Consider the following 24,576-nt stretch of genomic DNA (forward strand, 5'->3'; position numbering starts at 1 on the left):
CATCTCACTTCAGACGAGTGGGATGGAACAGTGTCAACAGCCTGTTTCAGGCCGTCCGTGGAGGGGAAGTCACAGAGTCCGTGATGGAGACACATCAGGAAACAGTGTGAAAGCAAAGGCTGTGCTCCGTGATTGACAGGAGCGGCGGTGACTGCGCAGGGAGTCCCCCGGAGAAGGTCCCCCAGCCGAGCTCCAGCCTGAGCTCAAAGCTCCGTTCCGGACCAAAGAGAAAAAGGAGAAAAGACAGAACCTGTGCGCAGCCTCCATTCCCAGGAGCCCCTGTGCTCCCAGGATGCCCTGCTCTGGGAAGGGTCTCCTGCCCAGGGCCATCCCGCCTTCCCAAGGTCAAGGACTTCACTCTCTGCAAGCTCTGCCAGCCCACGGCCCCTCCCCCGGCTGGCACGTGGTCAGAGGAATGCCCAGAGCCAGCGCACCTTGGTCTTAACAAGTCCCTGCCCAGCCAAGCAGGGCTCCCCTGATCATGTGATGCCTGTGGGGGCAAGGCGGGGGCCGAGGGCCGGGGAAGCAGGGAGTCTGGGAGCCCCTCACACACAAGCCCGGCCCCAGCCCCCCTCAGGCCGGGCCAGGCCCCCGCCCGATGCCTCCCTTCCCTGTGCCGGGGCCAACCCCACCTGAGGCCTGAGCCCACAGACGGGAGAGGGGTGGGGCCTGGCGGCTGTCAGCCACGAGTAGGGCCCTGAGAGGAGGAGGGAGGGCAGGATCGTGGGTGCTCTTAAGTCTGAGGTGAACTGCGCCTTCCCTCACTCCTCACCTGCTCTCGGAGCTGTCTGATCCCCGGAGCCAGGAGTGAATGCGGCCGCTGCCCGCCCCGGGCCCCAGGTAGGCGCCTTCCTTCTGCAAGGAGCTCTGGGCCAGCTCCTTCCCAGCCGACTCCTTTCACCACGAGTCCTCTTTCTCTCCGCGTCTGGGGCCCCGGCTCAGGGCGCAGGTGGGGAGAAACGGGGAAGAGGCTGTGGACCAGAGAGACAGGGTCTCAGGACCCCAGACCGGGGAGTTTGACACTTTAAGGGAGCAAATCTGCACCCTTCTGAGGACCGATGAGAGAACTGAGGTGCAGGGAGGGGAAGGGGTTTGCCCAAGGTCATGGGGACCTGGGGGGAGGGTCGGGCACAGGACCAGGCCTCCCGCCTCCCAGCCTGGCCCTGAGACCCGGTGCTGGGCCCCTCAGGCTGCTGGGCACCCAGAGGTGGGGGGCCAGGGCCTGCGCTGATCCTGCAGTCCCTGGGTCTGGGTGGAGAGGATGGGACAGCCGGAAGCCACTCTTCCAGGATGGCGGTGAGTAGGGGTTGGACTATGGAGGCAAGGGGCTTTGGGGAGCCTCAGGGTCCACTCTCCTACCCTCTCCCTTCGCTGAACTGGGCCTGTGGGAGGTTGGCTATGAAGCAGAGATGTGCCAAGGTAACAGGATCCCCCGCCTCTGAGCTCAGCGGAACAAAGAAAGAGATCTGAGTCCAAACCTGAAGGGGGAGTGGGTGGGAGGGACCTATAAATAGGATTGATCTGGCTGGAGCCCTCCCTGCCCACCCTATACCCCCACCCCACCCCCTATACACACACACAGCCCGGAGCCCCAGGAACCCTGGCCTGCCCCTCCGAGCCGGGAAGAAAGCTAGCCAGGTGCACTGGTGGGGCAGGATATCCAGGAATAAAACACTGAGCCCAGGCCCTGCCCGGGGAGGTCTAGGCTGATCCGGGGACTGTTCAGCGTGAGGAGCCTCCCAGGTGTGCCCCTCGGGTTCCAGAACCCCAGGCTGGAGAGAGGGGGAAGGGGTCCTAAATTGATGAAGCAGAGGCACAGGGCGGGGGAGCCTCGACCCAATCCCACCCCGGGGCCCTGTGGGCTGTGTGACCCCGGGCAAATCCCTGAGCCTCACAGAACCGTTGAGAAAATGAAATGAGTAGTTTTAAGTATGTATCTGTCATTCTATTATCCCCATTATGGAGATGGGACAGTGAAGCCCAGAGAGGAGAGGACCCTTGCCCAGGGCGGCACAAAAGCAGTTTCCAAACCAGTAGGCAGGCATCCTGGGTCCCCATCCTGGGGGGAGACTCAGGCCCCCCCATGTCCTCCATAAAGTCCACACCCAGCCTGCTCTGCGGGGCCCAGACAGAAACCCTGCAGGGTCCGCCAATTCCTGCCCCCAGCAAAGCGGGGCTCTGGGAGCACGTGAGGGGAAAGCCACAGCTCCATGTCCTCAGCTGCCCCCGGAAGGAGCTCCGAGGCCGGCTCCCGTCCACGGCCATTTATAGACAGGCTGCCGGAGCCGGGACCCGGCCCAGGAGACGCACAGCAGGGGCCTGGCTCTTCTCCTCCCCTTACTGGGGGACTTGGGCAAATCCCATCCCCCTCTGGACCTCAGGGTCCCCTCTGTATGTGAACTCAATGTGGTACAAGGAGTTAAGAGCCCAGCCAAGACCGGTTTGGCTCAGTGGATAGAGCGTCGGCCTGCAGACTGAAGGGTCCCAGGTTCGATTCCGGTCAAGGGCATGTACCTTGGTTGCGGGCATATCCCCAGTAAGGGGTGTGTGTGCAGGAGGCAGCTGGTCGATGACTCTCATCGATGTTTCTATCTCTCTCTCACTCCCTATCTGTAAAAAATCAATAAAATATATATTAAAAAAAAAAGTTTACAAAAAAAAGGAGTTTACAGCCCGAAGCCCCAGGGCCTGGGTTCGAATCCCAGCTCTAACACTTTTCTTCACCTCTCTGAGTCTCCGTGTCTTCATCTGTAAAACAGGCTGGTACTCGGGGTGCAGAACTTCCTCAGAGAGTGAGCACGTGTAACACGCATAGATGGGCTCCTGGCACGTGGGGAGTGCTCGCTAAATGGGAGTTATTCTATTTCTTCTTATGCAGTTGTTCTACTCCAGACAAGCCCTCATTTCTAAGTAGCATTTAGAGTTATCCAGCTGCTTTCACAAGCAGCACCCCATTGGATCCGTGTGGCTCCCTGGCAGGGGCCGGGGGGGAGGGGGTGCAGGGCAGGAATTCTTCCTTCATTAAGGAATTAATCCTTCATTAAGGAACGGTGTGAGCTGGGAATCGAACCTGAATCTTCAGGCTCCAGAGTCCGTACTCATCTCATTTGCCCGGGTCGGCCTCTACCTTTTCCGGCACTGGGCGACCGACTCTATACAAAGCAGGATGTGATGGCAGCGTCTTGGAAACAGGGAGAAGCAGAGTTGAGGAGTATTGGGGGGCAAGTGGGGAGGGTGGTGGCATGCAGTGGCAGCGTGCCCAGCGTGTCCCGGCTGCTTCCAGTTTCCTTGGCAGCCTCAGTCCTAGAACCCCTGGCCGCCTACCCAGCCCCACCTGTAGGGAAGTACTAGCAGGTGGCATTAGGTGAGACAGCAGGAAGAACTTTCCACAGGAAGGGAGCGGAGGAAGCTGAGGCATCTCTTTCCTGGATGGGCCCCCAGGGAGGGAATATCACCTGCTGACGTCACTCCCTACCTCAAAAACGGTTCTGTAGCCCGCCCTGGCCCTCAGGGTTGAGACACCACTACGGAGCCCAGCCTGCAAGGCTCTGCAGGGTCTGGCCAACTTGGCCCTCCACCCACCCCCACCCCATCTTTTTCTCCATCTACCCTGGGAGTTCCCTGTTTGCCAGGTGCTCCAGAATGCCTCCTGATCCCCCCTGTCTCTCAGGCTTCTGAAAACACCTGCCTCATCCCCGCCTCCCTGGCCAGCTAGCTCCTGCTTTCTCTTCTCACCTTCCTTTACATGCTTCTTCCTCCAGGAAGCCCTCCCTGACCTCCCCCACCCGTGCCTACTGAGTCCCCTCTGCTTCCCCGCCTCCCCGGTGACACTGCGTACGATTGCTCCCCTGCTCACTCGGTTTCACACCCCGGCCCCTGGGAAGTAGCCGCTATAGTCAGCCTGGGGTCCGGCTCCGACACTTGTTGGCCACGCCCCCCTGGGCCAGCTCCTTTCTTCTCTGTGTTCCCCTCCTCACATTGTAAGGTGGTATAATTACAGGGTTCCCTCCGAGGCTGTTATGAGGATTTTTTAAAGACTGTGTGGGTAAACAGCAGTGCCTATGCACACAGAAATTGTTCGGTAAACATTAGCTAGTGTTTATTTAACAAATAAGGCTGGGACATCGAGGGTATTTAATAAACTTCTATTGACGTTGTTTTATTTAACAATAACTTGCACACTGCTCAGTCTGTGCCAGGCGCTCTCTGGCACATGTTGCAAACATGAACTCATTTTGTAAATAAGGAAACTGAGGCCCAGGGCAGTGAATTAACCTGCCCAGGGTTACACGGCCAGTTGAGGGGTGGAGCCAGGATGCAAACCCAGCATCCATGAAATGAATGCATCCATATGCTTTTGGGTTTTTGTTTTGTTTTGTTTTTTATTAAATTTTTTACAGAGAGGAAGGGAGAAGAATAGAGAGCTAGAAACATCGATGAGAGAGAATCATCGACCAGCTGCCTCTTGCACACCTCCTACCGGGGATGTGCCCGCAACCAAGGTACATGCCCCTGACCGGAATCGAACCTGGGACCTTTCAGTCAGCAGACCGACGCTCCACCCACTGAGCCACACTGGTTTCGGCGATATGCTTTTGTTTTGGAGGGACAAGGCAGGGGCTTCATCTACAAAAGACACTCAGCTGCCACCCTGTCCTCTTTCAGGTCCTGGACGCTCCTGGTTGGCGAGTGACACCTCTGGGACCTGCGTGAGGCTGGTGAGAAGCCCGAGCTGCCCTGCCGGGTGGCTGCCCCGCCATGTCGCAGGTGATGCCCAGTCCCCTGCTGGCAGGAGGCCACGCCGTCCGCCTGCCTCCCTGCGAAGAGCCCAGGAGGGTCCTGCACCCGGCACCCAGCCCCAGCCTGCCACCCCAGTGTGCCTACTACACCACCGAAGGCTGGGGGGCCCAGGCCCTGATGACCCCCGTGCCCCGCAAGGAGCCCCCCAGCCGGCTCCCACAGGCCCCACAGGCAGGAGCCAAAGCCAGCTGCCTCCTGCGGGGGCCTGGCCAGCAGCCCTCGGTGGCCCTGGAGGACCTGGACGCCTGCATCGGCTTCTCCCTGGAGAGCCTCAACCAGATGATTCTGGAACTGGACCCCACCTTCCAGCTGCTCCCCACAGTGGCCGGCGGCCCGTGGGCCGAGCCCGCCCAGAGCACCACCTCGCAGAGGAAGAAAGAAGAGCCTGACGCTTTGGGTAAGGACAGGGGCGCAGCGCCAGGAGGGGGGCTTGGGCACCGGGCCTGGTGCAGAAGGAACTTCCTGTAGACTCACAGGAGAGGAGGCGTGTCCTGCGGGGAGATGACCTGCAGCCCTAGCGACTTCCTGAACTTCTCTGCTTTTTCTGCCACCCAAAGGGAAAAATACAAGCATCCCTCACTCTCCCCCCTTCTTTGTGGCTCCTGCCTTTGGAAACTCAGTGATGGGTACCTGTGTTGTGGGATTTTTCAGAGAATGTAAATAAGCTAATGATATGTTTTCTCCTACAACTCCATGCGTGATGCATGTGGGGTCCCTGAACCTTGCTACCCTATTGTGTCTCTCCTGGGGTCCTCACCTGGGCCCCTTACATTTTGGGTAGGATTTCTGTTTGAACCCCTGTTCAGGGGAGTATTACTCTGGGACTGGAAGGAGGAGGGCTGGAGAGACACAGAGTTCAGCCTGGTTAGGGTGGTAACCCCATTGTGTTTAAGCAGCAGGGTGCTAGTCAATGTTTAACAGCCGGCTTCCTGGTGGGATGGGAGAGAGCCCGGATGTGAAGCTTGTACCAATTTCCACGGTGTCAATTCTCCCACTCCCAGGTTCAGGCTACCAATGTGACGTCACTGAATGTGGCATTAGAAAGAGATGCACAGCAGCAGGCCACGGCACAGTACAGAATTCACACCTCACCAATACAGCAGATGTAAATAACCTCAAGAGTATGGATAATAGAAAAGAAAAAAAATAGTGAGATCACTGGGATGTGATGAATTTGGAGTGTTTATCACTTCTGTTTTTCATATAAGTTGTTTCATTGTAACTTTATATACTTTAATTTTTTAAATATATTTTATTTATTTTCTTACAGAGAGGAAGGGAGAGGAATAGAGAGTTAGAAACAGCAATGAGAGAGAAACATCGATCAGCTGCCTCCTACACACCCCTTACTGGGGATGTGCCCACAACCAAGGTACATGCCCTTGACCGAAATCGAACCTGGGACCCTTCAGTCCGATGGCTGACGCTCTATCCACTGAGCCAAACCGGTCAGGGCCATACTTTAATGTTTAATAATGCCTGAGTTTAGCAACCAGCTGGACAAAAATCCTGAACATCTAACAACCAACTTCCCTGAGCTGGTACAAGCCACCTCCAGTACACCCCTGAGCCTCGGACATCTAGAAGTCCCTGCCTCTGGCTCCAGTTACCCAAACAGACTTTTCCGTGTACTCTGAAGGTGAAGGTCAAGGAGCAGCAGCTCCATTAGACAGGCTGGAAGACCGAGGCTCCCCGGGACTTAAACCATCAACGTGGGCCAAGGGGTGTGGTTAGGGTTAGAGATAGGATCCATGAGAATGTCTACTCCTTGAGCGCTTACTCTGCCCAGGCACTGTTCTGAGCATTGGCTAGCGGAACCTTTCATCCTCCCAGTTGACCCCCAAGAGATGACCGTGTTAGCCTCATTTTACAGATGAGCAAACCGAGGCTCATAGGCTTGCGTAAGGAGCCGAGCTAGCCTAGTCACCTGGGCCGGGCAAACCTTACACAAGCTGTTTACTCCCCTTCTCCGTGTCTCAGATTCCTCGTCCATAAAACATAAGTGAGTTCTTACCTCAAAGGGATTGAAAGAAACACCACCGGTGGTGGGTTGATCGCCATTCCCGGGCCCTGTGAGTGAGTCATTATGAACAGCGGTTGCCTCATTAAACACGGGGGTTGTGTTCAGCACCCGCCCCAGGGCAGGCTCAGGCTCTGGGGTGAAAGTGAGAGCCCAGCACCCAGGTCCTCCGGCGCCCAGGATCCTGACCCGCCTTCGGTCCCTCCCACCCACCACGCTGCCTGCCAGGCCTCTTAAAAGCACTGCCTCCAGCCCTCAGGGGCCTCCCTGCTTCTTAAGGCCAGCGCCGGGCATGCCCCTGCAGGAGGGTGGTTTGGGCCTAATTGCTGTTGGCAGGAGCGAGCCCTGGGCTTCCACGTTCCTGCCCCAAGGCAGGGGTTCCACACACTCAAGGCCCTGGGGTAGACAGTCCCTGGGGAGCGGCCCCAGGCATGTGGGTGCAGGTGTTGATGACCAGGCTCTTCCTCCAGGGGTGACGGGCAGTGAGCAGTCTGCACTCTCAGATGCCCTGGGCACGGCCTGCCATGCTGAGATGTGTCCACAGGACCCAGGCACTAGGAAGGCAGCAGTGACCAGGCGGTCCTAAACGAGCTGCCTAGCTCTGTCCCAGCCCCTTCAGATGGCATCTTTTAAAAATATATTTTATTGATTTTTTACAAAGAGGATGGGAGAGGGATAGAGAGAAACATTGATGAGAGAGAAACTTCGATCAGCTGCCTCCTGCACACCCCCTACTGGGGATGTGCCCACAACCACAGTACATGCCCTTGACTGGAATCGAACCTGGGACCTTTCAGTCCGCAGGCCAATGCTCTATCCACTGAGCCAAACCGGTTTCAGCACACAGTTTACTCTTGTATTATTATTTATTAACTAGAGGCCTGATGCACAAAATTCATGCAAGGGGCTCAGCCCTCACCACCCAGGCTTCATCCGGAAGGGTGTCCGGGCGGTTGTTCTGCTGTTCGGTCTAATTAGCATATTAGCTCTTTATTACATAGAATTATTGTATTGTTCTCCATACAAACAACTATAAAGCTATTTTTGCCCACCCGGTGTATGCAGAAGGTTTGGGTAATGCATGATCCCAGCATCTACCCTGCAAAGGGAAGAGTGATAAGCTCATTTTACAGCTGAGAACGTTGAAGGGCAGCAATGGCCCACAGTCACGCTGCTAGTCATGCTGTAGGTCAGGCCTAAAAGCCCAGGCTTCTGGCTTCAAGGTCATGTCCTTGCCTTTCTCTCCTCCTTGGAGCTAGTTTCCCACCCTTCAAGGCTGCCCAGAATAAATCCCTTTGGAGGTCCGGGGGGAGGGGGGGGGTGGGGGGGAGCACCTCCCCAGAGCTCCAAACCTCCCCCAGCTTCCCTGCCCCAGCCTCTTGCTTACCTTCCTTTGGGCTTACCCTGGGGGGGGGGGGGGGCAGAGGGACAGGTTCCCATCCCACAGAGAATGTGGCTCCTAGAAGCCACCACCATATACATTCCTTCCTTTATCCTCTCTGCCACCCCTCCCCATCTTTGGAACAGATTCCTCCCATTTCATTTTCCAGCAATTTCTGCCAAGCAGGGCTGTTTGCCAACCCCAAGTGGAAAGTGTCTAATAATTGGCTCTCCTCTCCCCAACCACGTGGCCCCACCCACCCACCCACCCAGTGCACCCACGGAGCCCTGCTCAGACTTGCCCCATGGGCTGTAAACAGTGACTGCACCAGGTGATGGGTGGGGGCAGCCACATGCACCTCAGGGCAGCAGGAGGTGACTCAGGCTGCAGGCTCCTCCTGCACTCTCCCCGTGCTTGCTCCACCCGCCAGTACGGCCTTCCGAAAGGGTTTGGGGGACCCAGTAAGGAAGGGGCCCACAGCTTCCCCAAAAAACAGCCAAACACCTTTGCAAGGAACCCCTCCTCCCAGAAAAGGCCCCCAATCAGAACCAAGGGGCAGGAGGGAAGGTTCCTCTACTCCCTGGCTGTGTGGCGTTGGATAACTCACTCACCCTCTCTGAGCCTTGATTTCTCATCTGTTCTATGGAATCAATAATACTTCCTACTGCAGGTAACAGTGCTGGCCCAAAGCACTTAATAAATACCCGCCTTTTCTAAAAATGGTGCCATACATGTCAGCTCCACTCCCACCTTTCTCTGAGCCTCAGCTTCCTCCTCTTTAAAAGCAGATTCTTCTGACATTGGGCATTAACGGCGATTGTGAAGCTAGAAAGGATGACGGGCGTCAACACTCTGAAGTCCTATAAAAATACAAGCTGTGCTTGCCAGGCTTCCATAAGAACCCACCCCATCCCAAGACCTCACTGCTTTCAGAGCCCACAGTACATTGTGCCAGATAGTCTCCCATGGCCCTCCACAAAAGCAGGCAGGGAGATGTTCCCCGAAGCCCACCCTGGGCCAGACTCGGGGCTCCATTCACCCCCGTGTTTTATCCTCGCCACCCCCGGGGGAGGCTGGTGTTAGATGCCCTGCTTTGCAGAAGCGGAAACCGAGGTCCCGCGTGGCTAGGAAAGTTACCCGGTGCCTCTGGGCGGGAAAGCGGCAAGGCCAGGACTCACGCCCAGGTTTGTCCGACGACAAAGCCAGGCCTGTGCCTCCACCCCTGAACAGCGAGCCCGGGTCAGCCTGCCAGCCCCTCACTGATGCAATCCTGCACCCCAACCCTGGCCCGAGCAGGCTCAGACAGAGGCCGTGGCGGGGAGCAGAGCCAGAAGCCCTGCCCCAGAGCGGGCCGGGGCAGGCCGGGGCAACGGAGTCACAGCCCGCGAGGCGCGGGTGCCAGGACCCCAGTGGGCGGGAGGCCGGAAGACAGGCGCTGAGGGCGCAGTTTCCCGCCGACTGTCCCAGTTTCCAGGCTGGGGAGGCAGGGGCAGGGCAGCCCCCCAGAACCCAGCGGCTGGGGGATCCCTACCTTCTACCACCCTTGCTGGGTGTCCACCCTCACCAGGGGGAGAACCACAGGGCACCCTACTTCAGGGAGCAACGTGGTCTGGGGACAAGGGTCCTGGGGGCCCCCACTGGGGAATGGAGAGAGCTTTGCAGAGCCAGCAGCCTGGGCCACGTGACAACCAATCACGGTGCCCCAGCCACCAGGGTGGCCCCGGCTGAGGAGCTCCACACTCAGCAGTGCCACAACCCGTGCCTGCCCTCAGCAGCTCCTGCTCCAAAGCAAAGCTCGCAGACTCTAAGGTGGACCAGACCCCGGGTTCTTGCTGAAATGGCAGGTTCAGGTCCAGTAGGCCTGGGGTGGAGCCTGAGGTTCCATTCATCAGACCCGCTCCCAGGGCGGTGTGCTGCTGGCCGGAAACAGTGATGATGCCCCATGCGCGCTGGGATCACCCGGGGAACAACCAACCTGAAGCCTGAGCCCACCCGAGAGGTGCTGGTCCCTTGGGTGCGCTGGAGCCTGGGCATCAGGACTTCAAATGCTCACCGGGTGGCCCTAGGGTGCAACCGAGCCTTGGCCGTAGGTAGAAACAGCTCTCACACGCCCTGAGGAAGAGAGGCATCAGACGAGGTGACTGGCACACTCGGGTAAGCGGTCATTTCAGCCTAGAGTGCGGGGCATACACCAAAGCTTCCTATGTGTCCGTTTAAAAGGGCTTCTGGCCGAAACCGGTTTGGCTCCGTGGTTAGAGCATCGGCCTGCGGACTGAGAGGTCCCGGGTTCGATTCCAGTCAAGGGCATGTACCTTGGTTGTGGGCACATCCCCAGTAGGGGTGTGCAAGAGGCAGCTGACCAATGATTCTCTCTCCTTGATGTTTCTAACTCTCTGTCCCTCTCTCTTCCTCTCTGTAAAAAATCAATAAAATATATTTTTAAAAATAATAATAAATAATAATAATAAAAGGGCTTCCTATGTGCCAGGCTCCGTGCTGGGCCCCGACATTCCTCTCATTTGATCCTCGCTGTAACAGCAGGGGGCTGGGCACGGCCACCCCCATTTTCCAGGTGTGGAAACTGAGCCTCTCCAGGCAAGGTCGTTGGCCAAGCCCTCTCAGATAGCAGGCGGCAGAGCCACGTCTGAACCCAGGTCCGTCTGCCTCTGAGGCCTGCTTCTTCCCTGCATCTCCCACCCGGGGGAAGAGGCCCCAAAGCGGGTGACGTTGGCACTGGGCCCTGCGGTGGAGCCGAATGCTAATTCTGAGTCCAATGAGTGCCTCCTCCTCTCTGACCCTGTTTCCCCGTCGACAGAAAAGAGGGGGGAACCACGCCGGAACCAGTTTGGCTCAGTGGATAGAGCGTCAGTCTGCGGACTGAAGGGTCCCAGGTTCCATTCTGGTCAAGGACAGGTACATTGGTTGCAGGCACATCCCCAGTGCGGGGTGTGCAAGAGGCAGCTGATTGATGTTTCTCTCTCATCGATGTTTCTAACTCTCTATCCCTCTCTCTTCCTCTCTGAGAAAAATCAGTAAAATATACCTTTTTAAAAAAAAAAATAGTAAAGAGGGGGGACCAGACAGTCTCCAGGACCCTCCCAGCATTCCTGTCCTGTGAGCGCAGGCTCCCGGTTTCACCAGCGCTCTGCTTCTCTCCCCAAAGATATCAAGTACATCGAGGTGACCTCCACCAGATCGAGGTACCACGAGGGTCCTCAGCGCTGCTCCAGCCCATCTGCCACCCCGCCTTCCGGCTCCCCGCGCAGTGGCGGCCTCCTCCTCTCCAGAGACATCCCCCGGGAGACGCGAAGCAGCAGCGAAAGCCTCATCTTCTCCGGGAGCCAAGGCGTTGGGCACCAGCGCCCTCCGCCCCCGTCCCAGTCCGGGGCTCTGTCCTCCCACCCCCCGCCCTCTCCCAGCATCTCCATCCCCTGCACGCGGAGCCGGGCCCCGGGCCCCCACGGCTTTGGCTCCCCTGGGACGGCTTCTCCAGGCGGGGAGAGGGGCCCAGGAGGCAACGGGGTCCCTGTGGTGTCTGCCCGCCCAGCGACTGATGTCAGCTACGTATTCGGAAGGTAGGCCACTCCCACTGTCACTTCTTTTTTTTTCTTTTCTTTTTTTTAAAAATATATTTTATTGATTTTTAACAGAGGAATGGAGAGAGAGAGAGAGAGCTAGAAACGTCGATGAGAGAGAAACATTGACCAGCTGCCTCTTGCACACCCCCTACCGGGGATGTGCCTGCAACCAATGTACATGCCCTTGACCGGAATCGAACCTGGGACCCTTCAGTCCACAAGCTGACGCTCTACCACTGAGCCAAACCGGTTTCGGCCCTTTTTTTTTTTTTTTTTTTTTTTTTAATATATATTTTATTGATTTTTTTTACAGAGAGAAAGAGAGAGGGATAGGAAACTATAAACATCAATGAGAGAGAAACATCGACCAGCTGCCTCCTGCACACTCCCTACTGGGGATGTGCCTGCAACCAATGTACATGCCCTTGACCGGAATCGAACCCGGGACCTTTCAGTCCACAGACCGACACTCTATCCACTGAGCTAAACCGGTTTCCACCCCACTATAACTTCTGATGTATAACACACATACACACACACACACACACTCCCATCATAGAGAGGCAGCCTGCTGTGTCAGCAAAATCTGGGCATGCACCAAAAATAAAAGTAGCTTCTTTTATGCCATCACCACCCAGTTCTCTGCAGGACCGCTGCCCCCCACACAGATTCCAAAGCCACTGTGCCAGGGCAGTCCCTGGCAAGGAGACTGGGATCCCACGGCCATGCCCACTGGCCCCGGCCTCTAAGCTCGGGGAGAGGTCTGGCTGGACGCAGCGCTGGCCTCCTCCCCTCTCCAGCTGGGGATTCCCTCTGCATTAGCGCGGACAGGGTCCGGGCCAGGTCCAGCCTGGGTGCAGGGCTCCGGGGGTGATGGGATGAGGGAGAGACCGGTGTGACAACTCAGACCTGCCTCGCTGGGAAAGCAGAGGAAACCGCTCCAGCCCACATGCCCTGTGGAGGGTCAGCTCACTTGGCTCCTTGAATTGACCGAAGACTGCAGTGCAGGGACATTTTTGTCTCTCTCAGTACCCCGTGGGGATGGGGTGGGCATGCCTTTTGCTCTGGGCTGACAGGAGTGGAGTCTATAGTATCTTATTTGACCGAAGCCGTAGGTACCCAGGTCACTAAATGACAGGGCCTGGCTCTGGCCCCCGCGCGTCCACCTCCCCGCCCTCACCCTCTGCCCACCTGGTGCTCTCTCCCTGCAGCAGCCAGTCCCTCCTCCGCTCCAGCATCTCCAGCCCACAGTCCTCCTCTCAGTCCTTGGAAAGCCCAGCCAGCTCCTCCTCCAGCCTCCACAGCCTCGGCCCAGCGTCCCCGTGCACGAGAGTCGGTGACCACCAGGTCCCCAGCAGCACCACCCCAAGCAGGGCCCAGCCCCTGGCCAAGGAGCATGCCAGCAGCTGCCCCCCCTCCATCGCCAACTCCATGGTGGACATACCCATCGTGCTGATCAACGGCTGCCCGGAACCAGGGTCCTCCCCGCCCCAGCGGATCCCAGGACCCCAGGACTTGGTGGGACCTGGGGCTGCTTCTGCCAGCAGCCCCTGTCCAGCCACCAGGAGCCACAGCCAGACCCTGCCGGAGACCTCTCCTGCCGCGTCCCCCCACGGTACGTGGTAAGCCAATGCCTCGAGCACTGGAAGGAAGTGACTCGGATTCGGGGTGCAGGGTGAGGCCACTGAGAGTAATTTGGGGCCAGATTGCAAAAGGCCTTGAACACCAAGCTTAAGCGTCGATTTTTTAAAATGTATATTTTTTAAAATATATTTTATTGATTTTTTACAGAGAGGAAGAGAGAGGGATAAAGAATTAGAAACATCGATGAGAGAGAACCATCGATCAGCTGCCTCTTGCACACCCCATACTGGGGATGTGCCTGCAACCAAGGTACATGCCCCTAATCGGAACTGAACCTGGGACCCTTCAGTCCGCAGGCCGATGCTCTATCCACTGAGCCAAACCAGTTTCGGCAAAAAATATATATATATTTTTTTTATAGATTTCAGAGAGGAAGGGAGAAGGAGAGACACACAGAAACATCAATGATGAGAGAGAATCATTGATCCGCTGCTTCTTGTACGCCCCACATTGGGGACTGAGCATGAAACCTGGACATGTGCCCTGACCAGGAATTGAACCGTGACCTACTGGGTCACAGGTCGATGCTCAACCACTGAGCAACACTGGCCAGGCCTAAAGAGTAGATTTTACCCTTTAGGCTACGGGAGACCATCGGAGGGTCCCGAACAGGAGCGGGATGGAGTCAGAGGCTCGGGTCAATGGATCACGCTGGCAGCTGCGTGGGCAGGGAGAGCCATTTCTGTTTGGTTCTGTTTGGGCTTTTATGGTGAAGTGATCCAGACAAGCTGAGACGGAGCCTGCAACAGGCCGGGGCCGGGGGTGGAGGAGAGAGGACGGAGCCAGGAGACCCTCGGGATAGGGAAGCAGCAGGCTCCATGACTAACGCGTGAGAAAGAGGGGGAGAGTCAGTCAGTCGTAACGCTGACGTTGGTGGGTGACGAGCAGAGCAGACCGAGGTGGGGGGACAGGGGAACGGAGACAATGCATTCCGTTCAGACAGCGAAAACCACAAACCAGCAAACACCCCACTTCCCGGAGTCTGTGACTGCAGGCGTCCAAGAGAGCGGAGCAGCCGACACAGGCTGAGCCTCAGCACCCGGGGCTGCTCTCCCGTGAACTGAGCCCCTGCCCAGCCCCGGGGACACTGTCCCTCCTCACTCCCCATCACTCTCCAGGGCCTGCTTCTCTGCCCTCCCTCGGCCACAGGATGGGTGTCAAGGTGACTCCTGGCAGGAGGGGGTGGGAATGGGATGGATTCTGACTCATGGGCTGCTCAGCCCCACTCAGGAAGCCATGTCAGTGCAAGCAAATTACGCTGCACATACGGCCTTGAATCTGCTCTGAGGGCAAATCATTTGCAGGTTTTAGTACTGTTTTGGTGAGCTACACTCAACAGGCCACAACACACCTTTTCAAGATGCTGAACTTAAGAACCACGGCTCTCTGCCCTCGGGATCCAGAAAATGGGTGTTTTGGCATCTCAAAGAGCACATGTACTCAGCGTGGCTAGTCCCCTCCGGTCTGGGGATGCCCCAGGATAACCCTAATTATACCCTGGGATCTTATCAGATTCTGCAATATTCTCACAACAAAATCCACTGTAACTTCATAGGCTATTGGAGCATAAAAGACCCTCCGAGGGGTTTTTGTTTGTTTTTTTGGGGGGGGGTGTTTTTTTTTTTTTAATATATTTATTTCAAAGAGAGCTAGAAACATCAATGATGAGAGAGAATCATTATCAGCTGCCTTTTGCACACCCCACACTGGGGATTGACCCCCCAACCTGGGCCTGGGCCCTGACCAGGAATCAAACCGTAACCTCCTGGTTCATAGGTCACCGCTCAATCACTGAGCCACACAGGCCGGGCCTCAGAGGGGTTGGAGTTCACTCCCCTCTGGGCTTTAGGAGCGAAACGTGTGTCCCAAACCAGAGTCAGGAGTCTGCCTCCTGGCTTCTGAGCACACGCTGGTCTGCCCAGACCTGCTGTTTTCCTTTCCTTCTATTTTCTTTCCCAAACGAATAGGTCCCTAAGCAAGCTGTAGGGTGAGTGAGGGGGAAGACAGTGTGAAATCAAACCAATGCTGCATCTCAGATTCACTTATTGATCCCCTACTTCAGTCCCCAGCAGGCAACACCGGATGCGGATGCGAGACACTACATTGAGATTTTTATCTATTTGCTTTTGATACCAAAGATAAAGGGGAGACTCCTAAACCCTAGATGCACCACGCCCTAAAGTTCTTCTGTGGAGTTTGCCTCGTTAGGCAGTTGGAGACGCCATGGGGTTGGGGGTGGGAGAGGGTGGGTTGAATGGGCAGGTCTCTCAGCTCCCCTCTGTCCAGCCTTCAGGGTTCCCCTTCTCTGTCTGTCTCCAGGCCCCCCAAGGGACATGCAGCCCACCATGAAATTTGTAATGGACACATCCAAGTACTGGTTTAAGCCCAGCATCACCCGAGAGCAAGGTAAAGGAAAACAGTGTTCCGGGGGACGAGGCTGGGGAATCAGAGGGGAGGGCCCGTGGCAGGTCCAGGGGAGGGCAGTGTCCTGCAGACCTCATGACCTGAGGAAATAGGGACTGCAGCAGCCATGGCAGAGGTTAGACCACAGAAAGGACTTCCTGGGAACAAAAGGTGATCCTGTCACACCTGCTGCCCGATGGCCCTCTGGGGCTGGGGGACGGGGCTGGCGCGTGGGGCGGGAACGGTCTCTGACCCAAGGATTGTTCCAGCAATCGAGCTGCTGCGGAAGGAGGCGCCGGGGGCCTTCGTGGTGAGGGACAGCTCTTCGTTCCGAGGCTCCTTCGGCCTTGCCCTGAAGGTGCAGGAGGCCCCTGCACCTGCCCAGAGCCGATCAGGTACGCACCGTCCCTGTCCTCCCCCAGGGCCTCTCCGAGGCGAGGGGGTGTGGCGGGTTCTAGTCCCAGCTCCGCGGCTAGCTTGCCGGGCATCCTGGGGCCAGGCCTACGGTGACTCCTGGACAAGGGTCCACCTTGGTCCTTCCAGATGCCCTCCAGCGCCCAAGGCTGTGGGAGCAGCTCCTTGCACGGTGCCCTGAGCCACCTCCACATCATCTTCCCATCATCTCCCAGCGGGAGAGGAGGGGGAGGAAGACCTAGGCCCTCTCCCGGCTTCTCTCTCCTCTGGGGACCCACCTCCTCCCAGACAGTGTGAAATCCAACAAAGGCTGCATCTCAGATCCACTTATTTATCCTGAGGGGACCTGATGTAACACGTGTGTGTGACAGCTTACGGCCCACTGTCCCATGGTCTCACTCACACAAAACACATCGACGGGCACCCCCACCTGCCCCGGGCACTGTGGAAGGCACCAGGGTCCCGCCCTGGGGAAGGAGATTACACACAGGCCACTGCAGGGTGGGGTACCAGGGTGGCAGCCGCTCCCTAAACCCCATGATCCCAGCCCTGGCCCTCAGGGAGCCTCCAGACTGATGGGGGAGCAAACAGATGAGGTAACTGAGGCACCAAGAGTGAGTGGGTGACACACACACACTCCCGTCCCCCAGAACCAGTAAGTGATGAGTGAAAAGCCAAGGATGAAAACCCAACTGGGATTGCTCTACCTTGTGTCTCTCCGACCACAAAAGAAAGTGCCCCCGGGGGTGTTGGTTATCAGGGAAGCCTCGCCCAGGAGCCAGAGAGAGGAGGCCAGGGGGCGAGGTGGGTTCTAGTCCCAGCAGGGCCCATTGCTCAGCCTCCCAGGCCAGCGGGGCTGGGCAAGGACATCTGGTGGAGAATAATAGGGCCTGGGAGGAAGCGAGGATGGGGAAAGAAGCCAGGTGGAAGAGGTTTGACCTAACTCGTTATCGGAAAGCATCCCTGAGAGCTCTTCAGACCCAGAGAGAGGCCCGCTGGGGGGACCGGGACCGGATGCGGAAGCCCCTGAGCAGAAGGGTTGGCGCCTCCTTTACGGGAGGCCTCAGAGACGGGATCCCCAGAGGCTGGAGGATGGGGATGAACCCCCGGATGGGCCCGGAACAGGCAGATCCGGAGGGCTAACCCTGGGCTCCGGTCCCTCCCCCACTGACACACTCTCTCCCCTCTCTGTCCAGGAGAGGACGGCAGTGACCTCATCCGCCACTTCCTCATCGAGTCGTCCGCCAAAGGGGTGCATCTCAAAGGGGCCGACGAGGAGCCCTACTTTGGTGAGCAGCAGGCCCTGGGGTGGGACTGACCGTCAGGGCCAGGAGGGGGGGCGGGGGGACTTCTCACCCATGGCCACCTGTCTCCTTGCAGGGAGCCTCTCCGCCTTCGTGTGCCAGCACTCCATCATGCCCCTGGCCCTGCCCTGCAAGCTCGCCATCCCGCACAAAGGTGGGTGTGGGCCCCGCGGAGGCCGCATGGGGTGCTGGCTCTCTTTGTTCTCACTGGAAAGGCTCCTGGGGGGCCCCATCTCTCCCTGTCTGTGGATGATGTTGGCATCATGGTCCATGGCGCGTGCTCCACGGCCCGTCAACATCTCCACTTCCTGGCTGTGACAATGTGTCTCTCTCTCCAAGCCTCGGTCTTCTCATCTGTGAAATGGGGACAGCCATCGTCATCATACCTACTTGTCGGACCGGTGTGAGGATAAAAGGAGATCGCTCTGGCCAGGCTCTTAGCACGATGCCCGGCACCGGGCGGATGTTTGAGAAAGAGTGGCTTTCTCTGAGAGGATGGAAGGGGCACACTATCGGCCGGTTTGGGGAGATTTGGCGGTTGTTGTCTTCTTCCCAGTCTAACATTGATTGAGAGAGGACCCCTGACTCCCTCATTCATCCGTAGCCCCCCGCAGCCCGTGCAGTAGACGTTGCCGTCATCCCCATTTCACAGATAAGAAAAGCGTTCAGTGACCCTCTCAAAGGCACACAGTCAGACGTCACGCCCAGACCAGGAAGCCCCCTCCAGAGTCTAGAGCCCAGCTGCCCTCCCTCCCCCAGACGGAGCGGGCCATCTCCTCTCGGGTGTGCAGGGGGAGCAGCAAGGGGGCTTCTGGGAGAGGAAGCAAGAAGTGGGGAGCCTCTGGTGGAGGGAGGGCGACAGTCTCCCTACTTTCAGCAAAGCAAGGCTGGGGTTGGTGTGGCCCAGAAAGAAGTGAGCGGGTCAGGGCCTCCGGGGGCCTCTGAGGACCGGGTCCCTGCAGCTGTCCAGGAAGGAGGAGTGAGGAGTGAGGAGGGGGAGGAGGATCAAAGGGCTTGCAAGCTGGGCGCTGGCTGGGGAGCCCAGAGGGGCCCCGTTTGCCTGATTACAGTAATCACACCTGGTTTCTGATCCAGTCACTTCCTGGAGGCGTGGGTGGGGGTGGGGAGCGTGTTCAAAGGGATTAATGAGGCCTGCTCTTCTGAGAGGGGTCCATTCACTCCGCCCCGGCCCCTTGGGGCCTGTTCCTTTACTTTGGCTCAGAACTGGGAGGCGGAGACGGTGCCTTGGACCCCGCCGCAGACGGCAGGGCCTCCAGCCTGAAGCGATCTGCGGGTAAGTGGTGTGTGGGAGGCTCCAGGCTTGGCTGTACCCCCGGAGGGCGCCTCCCAGCCCTGCACGCACGCACACGCATGTCCACACGTGTTTCCCATCACAGCTGCATTTCTTCATCTTTAACAAGGTGGCACATTCCTTCCCCTCTCCGTAAACCAGGAGATCAGAGGCTGCAGGGAGGGGGCCAAGGGGAAGAGGGGGCCCGAGAAGAGGGGGCTGGCGAGGCTGGCACCGCCTCCTCCACACTCCTGGGCACACGCACACGTTCTGGGGTCTCCACAGTGCCGCTCTGGAGCTTGTTGCTGGGTCTGCCATCCTCTGTGGGGGTCCTGGGGTTTCCACAGGGGAAGGTCCCGCCTCCTCACACCCAGGGGCCAATCACAGGTCAGCACTGGTCTGAGTGACAGCTCCTACTCTGTGCCCTTGAGCACAAAGGTCCCCTCCCCATGCTTGTCTTCTCTTGCTTCTCTCCACAATGAACCAGGGCTCCAAGGGCAGGTGGGGGAGGAAGCGGCCCCAGCCGTGGGCCAGGACAGAAGGAAGGTTTGCCGGGACGTCCCTATGCGCAGGGCAACATTCCCTCCCTTCCCCACCCCCTACTCCAGAAGGCAGTGCTGAGCAACGAATGAGTCCTCCGGGGTTGGCCACCAATCACAGTCACCCACACGGTCTCGGTCCTGCCTGGGGCTCACAGAGGCCTCCTCCTGGGTTTCCGAAGACGAAAGGCCACCCTGTCTGTCCCCTGGCTCTGGGCAGAGGAAGGGCCCGGGGCCTGGGTGGCCTCGCCCACCCCATGGACCCTGGCAGGGCCCCAGTGCAGTGTGTGCATCCCACAGGCTGCCACGTCCTGTACCTGAGCTCTGTGAGCGTGGAGACGCTGACCGGAGCCCTGGCGGTGCAGAAGGCCATCTCCGCCACCCTGGAGAGGGACGTCCTCCCCACGCCCACCGTGGTCCACTTCAAGGTCACGGAGCAGGGCATCACCCTGACCGACGTCCAGAGGAAGTAAGAGACTTCCCTTCCCCCGGGGTGGCAGGGCCGGGCGGGGTGAGCGGGAGGGGATGGCCAGGGTGGTTATGGATCAGCGAGGAAGGCAGAGTTCAGGGTCTGGGACGCAGCGGGGTCTGGGACATGCTGAGTGACTCCAGGCAAGTCCTCTGCCTTCGCTGAGCCTCCCGCCCATGACCTCCTGCCACCCAAGTGTCCTTTCACTGTGGCCGATGCAGATGGGATCAAGGGGCATTCACTGGTCATCGACTAAGTCTGTCCCCGCGGACAGAGCATCCGCCAGCCACTCTGGCTGACCACTGGGACCCAGGGGGACGCGGTCCTGCCTTCCCTGGGCTCAGGGATTTACAGACAAACACGTAATTCCCATCCTCAGATATAATGACTGGGGGAGCAGAAAGGGGCTAGAACACCCTGGGATGGGCTCTCACCAGTTCCCCTTCTCTCCTGCCTCCTTCCTCCCAGGGTGTTTTTCCGGCGCCATTACCCCCTCAGCACCCTCCGCTTCTGTGGCATGGACCCCGAGCAACGGAAGTAAGTTCAAGGTTGGACCCCATGGAGAAGGCTGGACAGGGCCTCGGTGCCCACTGAAGCTTCTGTCTGGCTCTAGATTGGGATCCCAGACAGAGCCCATGAACCTCAGGGGCCAGAAGCGACAGGAGGAGGGGAAGGCGTGGGGAATGGTGGGGGTGGGGACACAGCTGGCCATTCTCCCCCTGTCAGCTGGAGTCCACGGCATGAAGCAAAGCCTCGGTACTCACTACTGTCCACGTTTCCTTTCACAGGTGGCAGAAGTACTGCAAGCCCTCCTGGTAAGGCCTTCCTGTCTGCTCCGTCAGTCTCCCTGCGTCAGGGCCCCCCAACCGGACATGGGGAGGGAGTTAGAGAAGGAGGGAGGGCCCGCCTTCCCTTAGGAGCCCATGGTTTTGGTGGGGGCGGCGCGGCTCTGACTTCAGGGACCCTTCATCTGTCCGGAGGCTCCTGTCCGGTGGCCAAAACACGTCCTTGCTCTCCCCACGCTGCTGGGTAACACACAGGTCCCGTCTATGCTCAGGGAGCCCCACTTCAAAATGAGGAAAACCCAGATCTTGAAGGCAGGGATCTCTCCCAGTCTGGCAGGGGAGACCCGCCCACCCCTCCCCGAGAGCTCCCATTGGAGTGAGGTGCCGGGGCCACTTGGCTAGGGAAGGGGCAGGGTGGAGCACTGTGGGCCGAGTTCCCCCCTGGTGCCCCCCTGGAACCCCCTCCTCACTCAGGCTGCCCTTTCCCACCAGGATCTTTGGGTTTGTGGCCAAGAGCCAGACCAACGCCCAGGAGAACGTGTGCCACCTCTTCGCGGAGTACGACACGGTCCAGCCAGCCTCCCAGGTCATCAGCCTGGTGGGGGCTCTGCTGCAGGACACAGAGAGGATGTAGGGGGCTCCCCCTGCACGTGCTCCCAGATATCCCAAGGGAATCGCACAGACGTCCCCTTCTCCCCCTGAACAAGTGGCTGTAGCCACACTGATGGACCAATGCATTGAACTGAAGGAGAAACCCTTAAACCCACTATGACCTTCATCACTGACCTTCATCCAGACACCCCCCCTTCCCAGGCCTCAGTTTCCTCATCCATGAAAGGAGGCCAATAGACAGGGTCAGCTGTTCTTCTCAGACTTTGGGGGGATCCGGACAAGGTCCCTGTGATCCTGAAGCACACCCTCCTCTGAGGGCCCCCACCTGAAAACAATCTCGGAGAACACTGACTCCATCAGCCTGGATGCTACTGACACAGCAGCCTGAGTTAGAGACCCGTGCCCCTGTTTCGTGGCAAACAACAGGTGCTGGGTCAGACCAAGGGGCCCTGGCCAGGGCTGGGCTGGGAGCAGACAGATGCAAGGATTCAGGGCCAAAGGGGAGATGGACTGACTCTCTTTCCCTCCATAGTTGTTCCTTCCCCCACTTCCCTAACGGCTTGTCGGGCAGCTGTTCCCAGGATTCTCCGGGCCAAGTGGCCACGGCTGTTAGAGCAGCTTAGCAAGAACTTACCCCTGTGGGCAGAGCTGACCCAGCCCTCCTCACATTCTTGACGTCTAATCCCCTCCAAGGCCAATGAATGTCAAAGCCCTATCTTTTCTTTTAATTTTTGGTAAACAAGTGCCCTCTCCCTGGTGTCACACTGCCCTGGTGTTGCTTGTGTAACCCACACCTGTCATGGGCACAGCGAGATCCCAGCTCTCCAAGGCAGACACAAGGGTCAGCTCCACTCTTTCTGAGACCCCTGCCTCCAAACACACACACCACACACACACACACACACACACACTCACACACACACACACACACACACACACACGTCCTCTATAGTGGTGTGGCGTCAGCTAGGCCTACAGCCACAAGGAGGCAGCAGAGAGTCAGGAATGCAAACAGGCAGCCACTCCAAGAGGCTTGGAGAAACTGGGAGGTCTTTCCCACCCAATCCCAACCCCCCTCCCACCAAATTCTCCAGAAGCTGGGATAGTTTTTCTAGCAGGCCTGGGGTCCTACGGAAACCACGCCATGAGCATGGAAAGGGAGGCTCGGAGAAGCCCTCTTTTGCTCTATGAGGAACGAGTACCCGCCCCCTCCCAGCTGCGGATCTTGCCAGAGCATCATTGTCTTTGGCCAAAGTTGGGCCTGAGGGATTATGGTTTCAACCCAAGAAACCAAACTGGGCTGAAGCGGCCCTGGGCTGGTGGAACCGGCTGAGACCAGCCCACCCAGCCTGTGGTCGGGCACTGCCCCACCCCCGGAGACCACAGGATGCTAGACAAGGTTCTCAAGGTCACAGTGCTCAAGTTCTCAAGGTCAAAGCCTGAGGGGCTGGCAGAGAGCCCTCCATATACCCGTGGGTGCCTGTGTAGCTCCCATCACTGAAAATAAAATAAAGTCTGTTTTTGCACAACAGTTGGTTCTGGGGCATTCAGGACTGTTCTCCCAAAGATGGGGACAGAGAAGGGAATCTGAGTTGGCAGGTGCCAGCTGTGCCACACTCCCTCCCACACCCCTGACCTCATCAGTACAATCTCCTCCAGCACCCACCTCATAAACCATGTCGTGTCCCGCACATGCCCAACACACACATCTGTTCTTCATGACCCCTTTGCTGTCACTCCGCCAAGAGGACAGAGCTGGGATTTCCCCTGGGTGCCGGGGCCAGAAGGGTAGAAACAGGGAAAACAGACTTTACCCATTTGTAAAGAATGAGGGCCATGTTACCAAACAGACAACATTTCAGTTGGGTCTTTAAGGATGACTAGGAGTTTAGCATGCAGAGGAGGAGAGAAATCAACTTTTATTGGGCGGGGATGGGATGGGTCCTGTGTACTAAGTACAATGTGAGACACATCACATATGCTTAATTCCATTTTACAGATTAGAAAACAGGTTCCTAGGGTTAACTTGCCCACATTCACCTGGCTAGGAAATGGCAGAGAAAGAGGATTCCAAATCTGAGCCTACCCTACTGGCTCAGCACTCTCAGACAAGCAGGTAGATGGACTTGTGTGTGGAGCCCACGGGTATGAAAGGGTATCACGTTTCGTGGAGCTAAAGTACATGGTACCCAAAGGATTCAGAAGAAAGAGGTCTCATCAAGAGCCCCGGGTACTGATTGGAAGACGGCAGGTAGGTAAATGCCGGTAACACCGGCTCCCACAACCACATCAAAATTACAACTAAAATACAGAACAACCATCATCCAGAACCGCTGGAAAGCTGGCTGAATGGAGGTCCTACAACTAGAGAAGTAAAGAAGAAAGCACACTGAGACTGGTAGGAGACTCAGAGGCCCTGAACAGGCTGGTCCAGCAGCCACATGTGCCACTTTTTTAATCGGAGAGAAATCGTCCCTGCAGAGGCCACTCAGAAGAGCAAGGAGTCCCAGCCCCACCCCAGCCCAGGTCAAAAGAAGTCCCTATGGGCAGTAAGAACTATGAGTCGTAAAAACTAGTGCAGATTAAGGCTCAGTGACACAGAGGCTGCTGGAGACCCAGTTGTTTCTCTTAAAGGGCTGCACCACGAACTAAACTTACAAGGTCCTGCTTCCTCTGAGCTCCAGCACCAGGGCGAGGCACTGGGGAACACAGACACATGCAAGAAGGAACTGGATTGTCTGGCATCAGGGCAGGAACTCCAGGGGAGCTTTCTCCCTAACAGAGGTGCTCGCAGGGATCGTTGTTCCTCTGCTGGGATCTCCCCAGTTGCAGGCCTGACTGGCAGCCATTTCTGTTTGCTCCACCTGGTGATTCCCTCAGACCATCTCCTGATCCAATTTACAATCTCACTCAAGCTGCATGCAGCTGAGCTTTTGCATATGAATGGCCTTTTCTTGCTCAGGGTAAAATCTCTCAAACAAGCTGTAGCTGGGTCAGGGAGTCCCAAACCTATCAATAAAAGGCCCAAGACCTGGCACAGCCTGCCTTGTTTCATAACTGGGACTCATCTGGGCACTTCCAAACCCCATACAAAGAAGAGGAGTCTGCAGATCTCTACCTTCTCACTGTTCACACAGCATTTCCTCAGTGTGTGTCCCGGAGAGAGAGAGAGATCTCTCCCTTCTTGTCAAGTCACCAATCCTATCAGATTAGGAACACACCTTAGGACCCAGGTTCCCCGTAATTACCTCTTCTTCTTTTTTTAATATACTTTATTGATTTTTTTATAGAGAGGAAGACAGAGAGATAGAGAGTTAGAAACATGGATGAGAGAGA

The 24,576-nt window shown here is 57.4% G+C and overlaps 1 protein-coding gene across 10 annotated transcripts; it reads left to right on the forward strand.

Moving 5' to 3' along the window:
* Positions 1–496: 496 nt before the first annotated feature.
* On the forward strand, positions 497–22,766 carry TNS4 (tensin 4). Of its 10 annotated transcripts, none has more exons than XM_045570788.1 (13): positions 501–840; positions 4,666–5,197; positions 11,365–11,776; positions 12,991–13,394; positions 15,743–15,829; positions 16,096–16,221; positions 17,437–17,529; positions 17,621–17,698; positions 18,767–18,838; positions 19,533–19,843; positions 20,312–20,380; positions 20,632–20,658; positions 21,121–22,766. In XM_045570788.1, exons 2-13 carry the CDS (start codon positions 4,759–4,761, stop codon positions 21,328–21,330), a joined length of 2,328 nt encoding a protein of 775 aa, XP_045426744.1. In that variant the 5' UTR covers positions 501–840; positions 4,666–4,758; the 3' UTR covers positions 21,331–22,766. The 10 variants fall into 10 exon arrangements, with proteins under 10 accessions (XP_045426745.1, XP_045426747.1, XP_045426744.1 ...); XM_036461392.2 differs by having other exon boundaries at positions 505–840; positions 19,675–19,843; XM_045570789.1 differs by lacking the exon at positions 20,632–20,658 and having other exon boundaries at positions 497–840.
* The last annotated feature ends 1,810 nt before the right edge of the window (positions 22,767–24,576 follow it).

The sequence above is a fragment of the Pipistrellus kuhlii genome, unplaced genomic scaffold, assembly GCF_014108245.1.
Source record: "Pipistrellus kuhlii isolate mPipKuh1 unplaced genomic scaffold, mPipKuh1.p scaffold_m20_p_37, whole genome shotgun sequence".
Classification (NCBI taxonomy): Eukaryota; Metazoa; Chordata; class Mammalia; order Chiroptera; family Vespertilionidae; genus Pipistrellus; species Pipistrellus kuhlii.

What these genes read in the sequence shown, in the direction of transcription:
- TNS4 (XM_045570788.1), top strand. Translation starts at nt 4,759, where the DNA reads ATGTCGCAGGTGATGCCCAGTCCCCTGCTGGCAGGAGGCCACGCCGTC. An exon ending in CAGCATCACCCGAGAGCAAG is followed by an intron (nt 15,830 to 16,095) that starts GTAAAGGAAAAC and finishes GGATTGTTCCAG; the next exon opens with CAATCGAGCTGCTGCGGAAG. An exon ending in ATGGACCCCGAGCAACGGAA is followed by an intron (nt 20,381 to 20,631) that starts GTAAGTTCAAGG and finishes TTCCTTTCACAG; the next exon opens with GTGGCAGAAGTACTGCAAGC.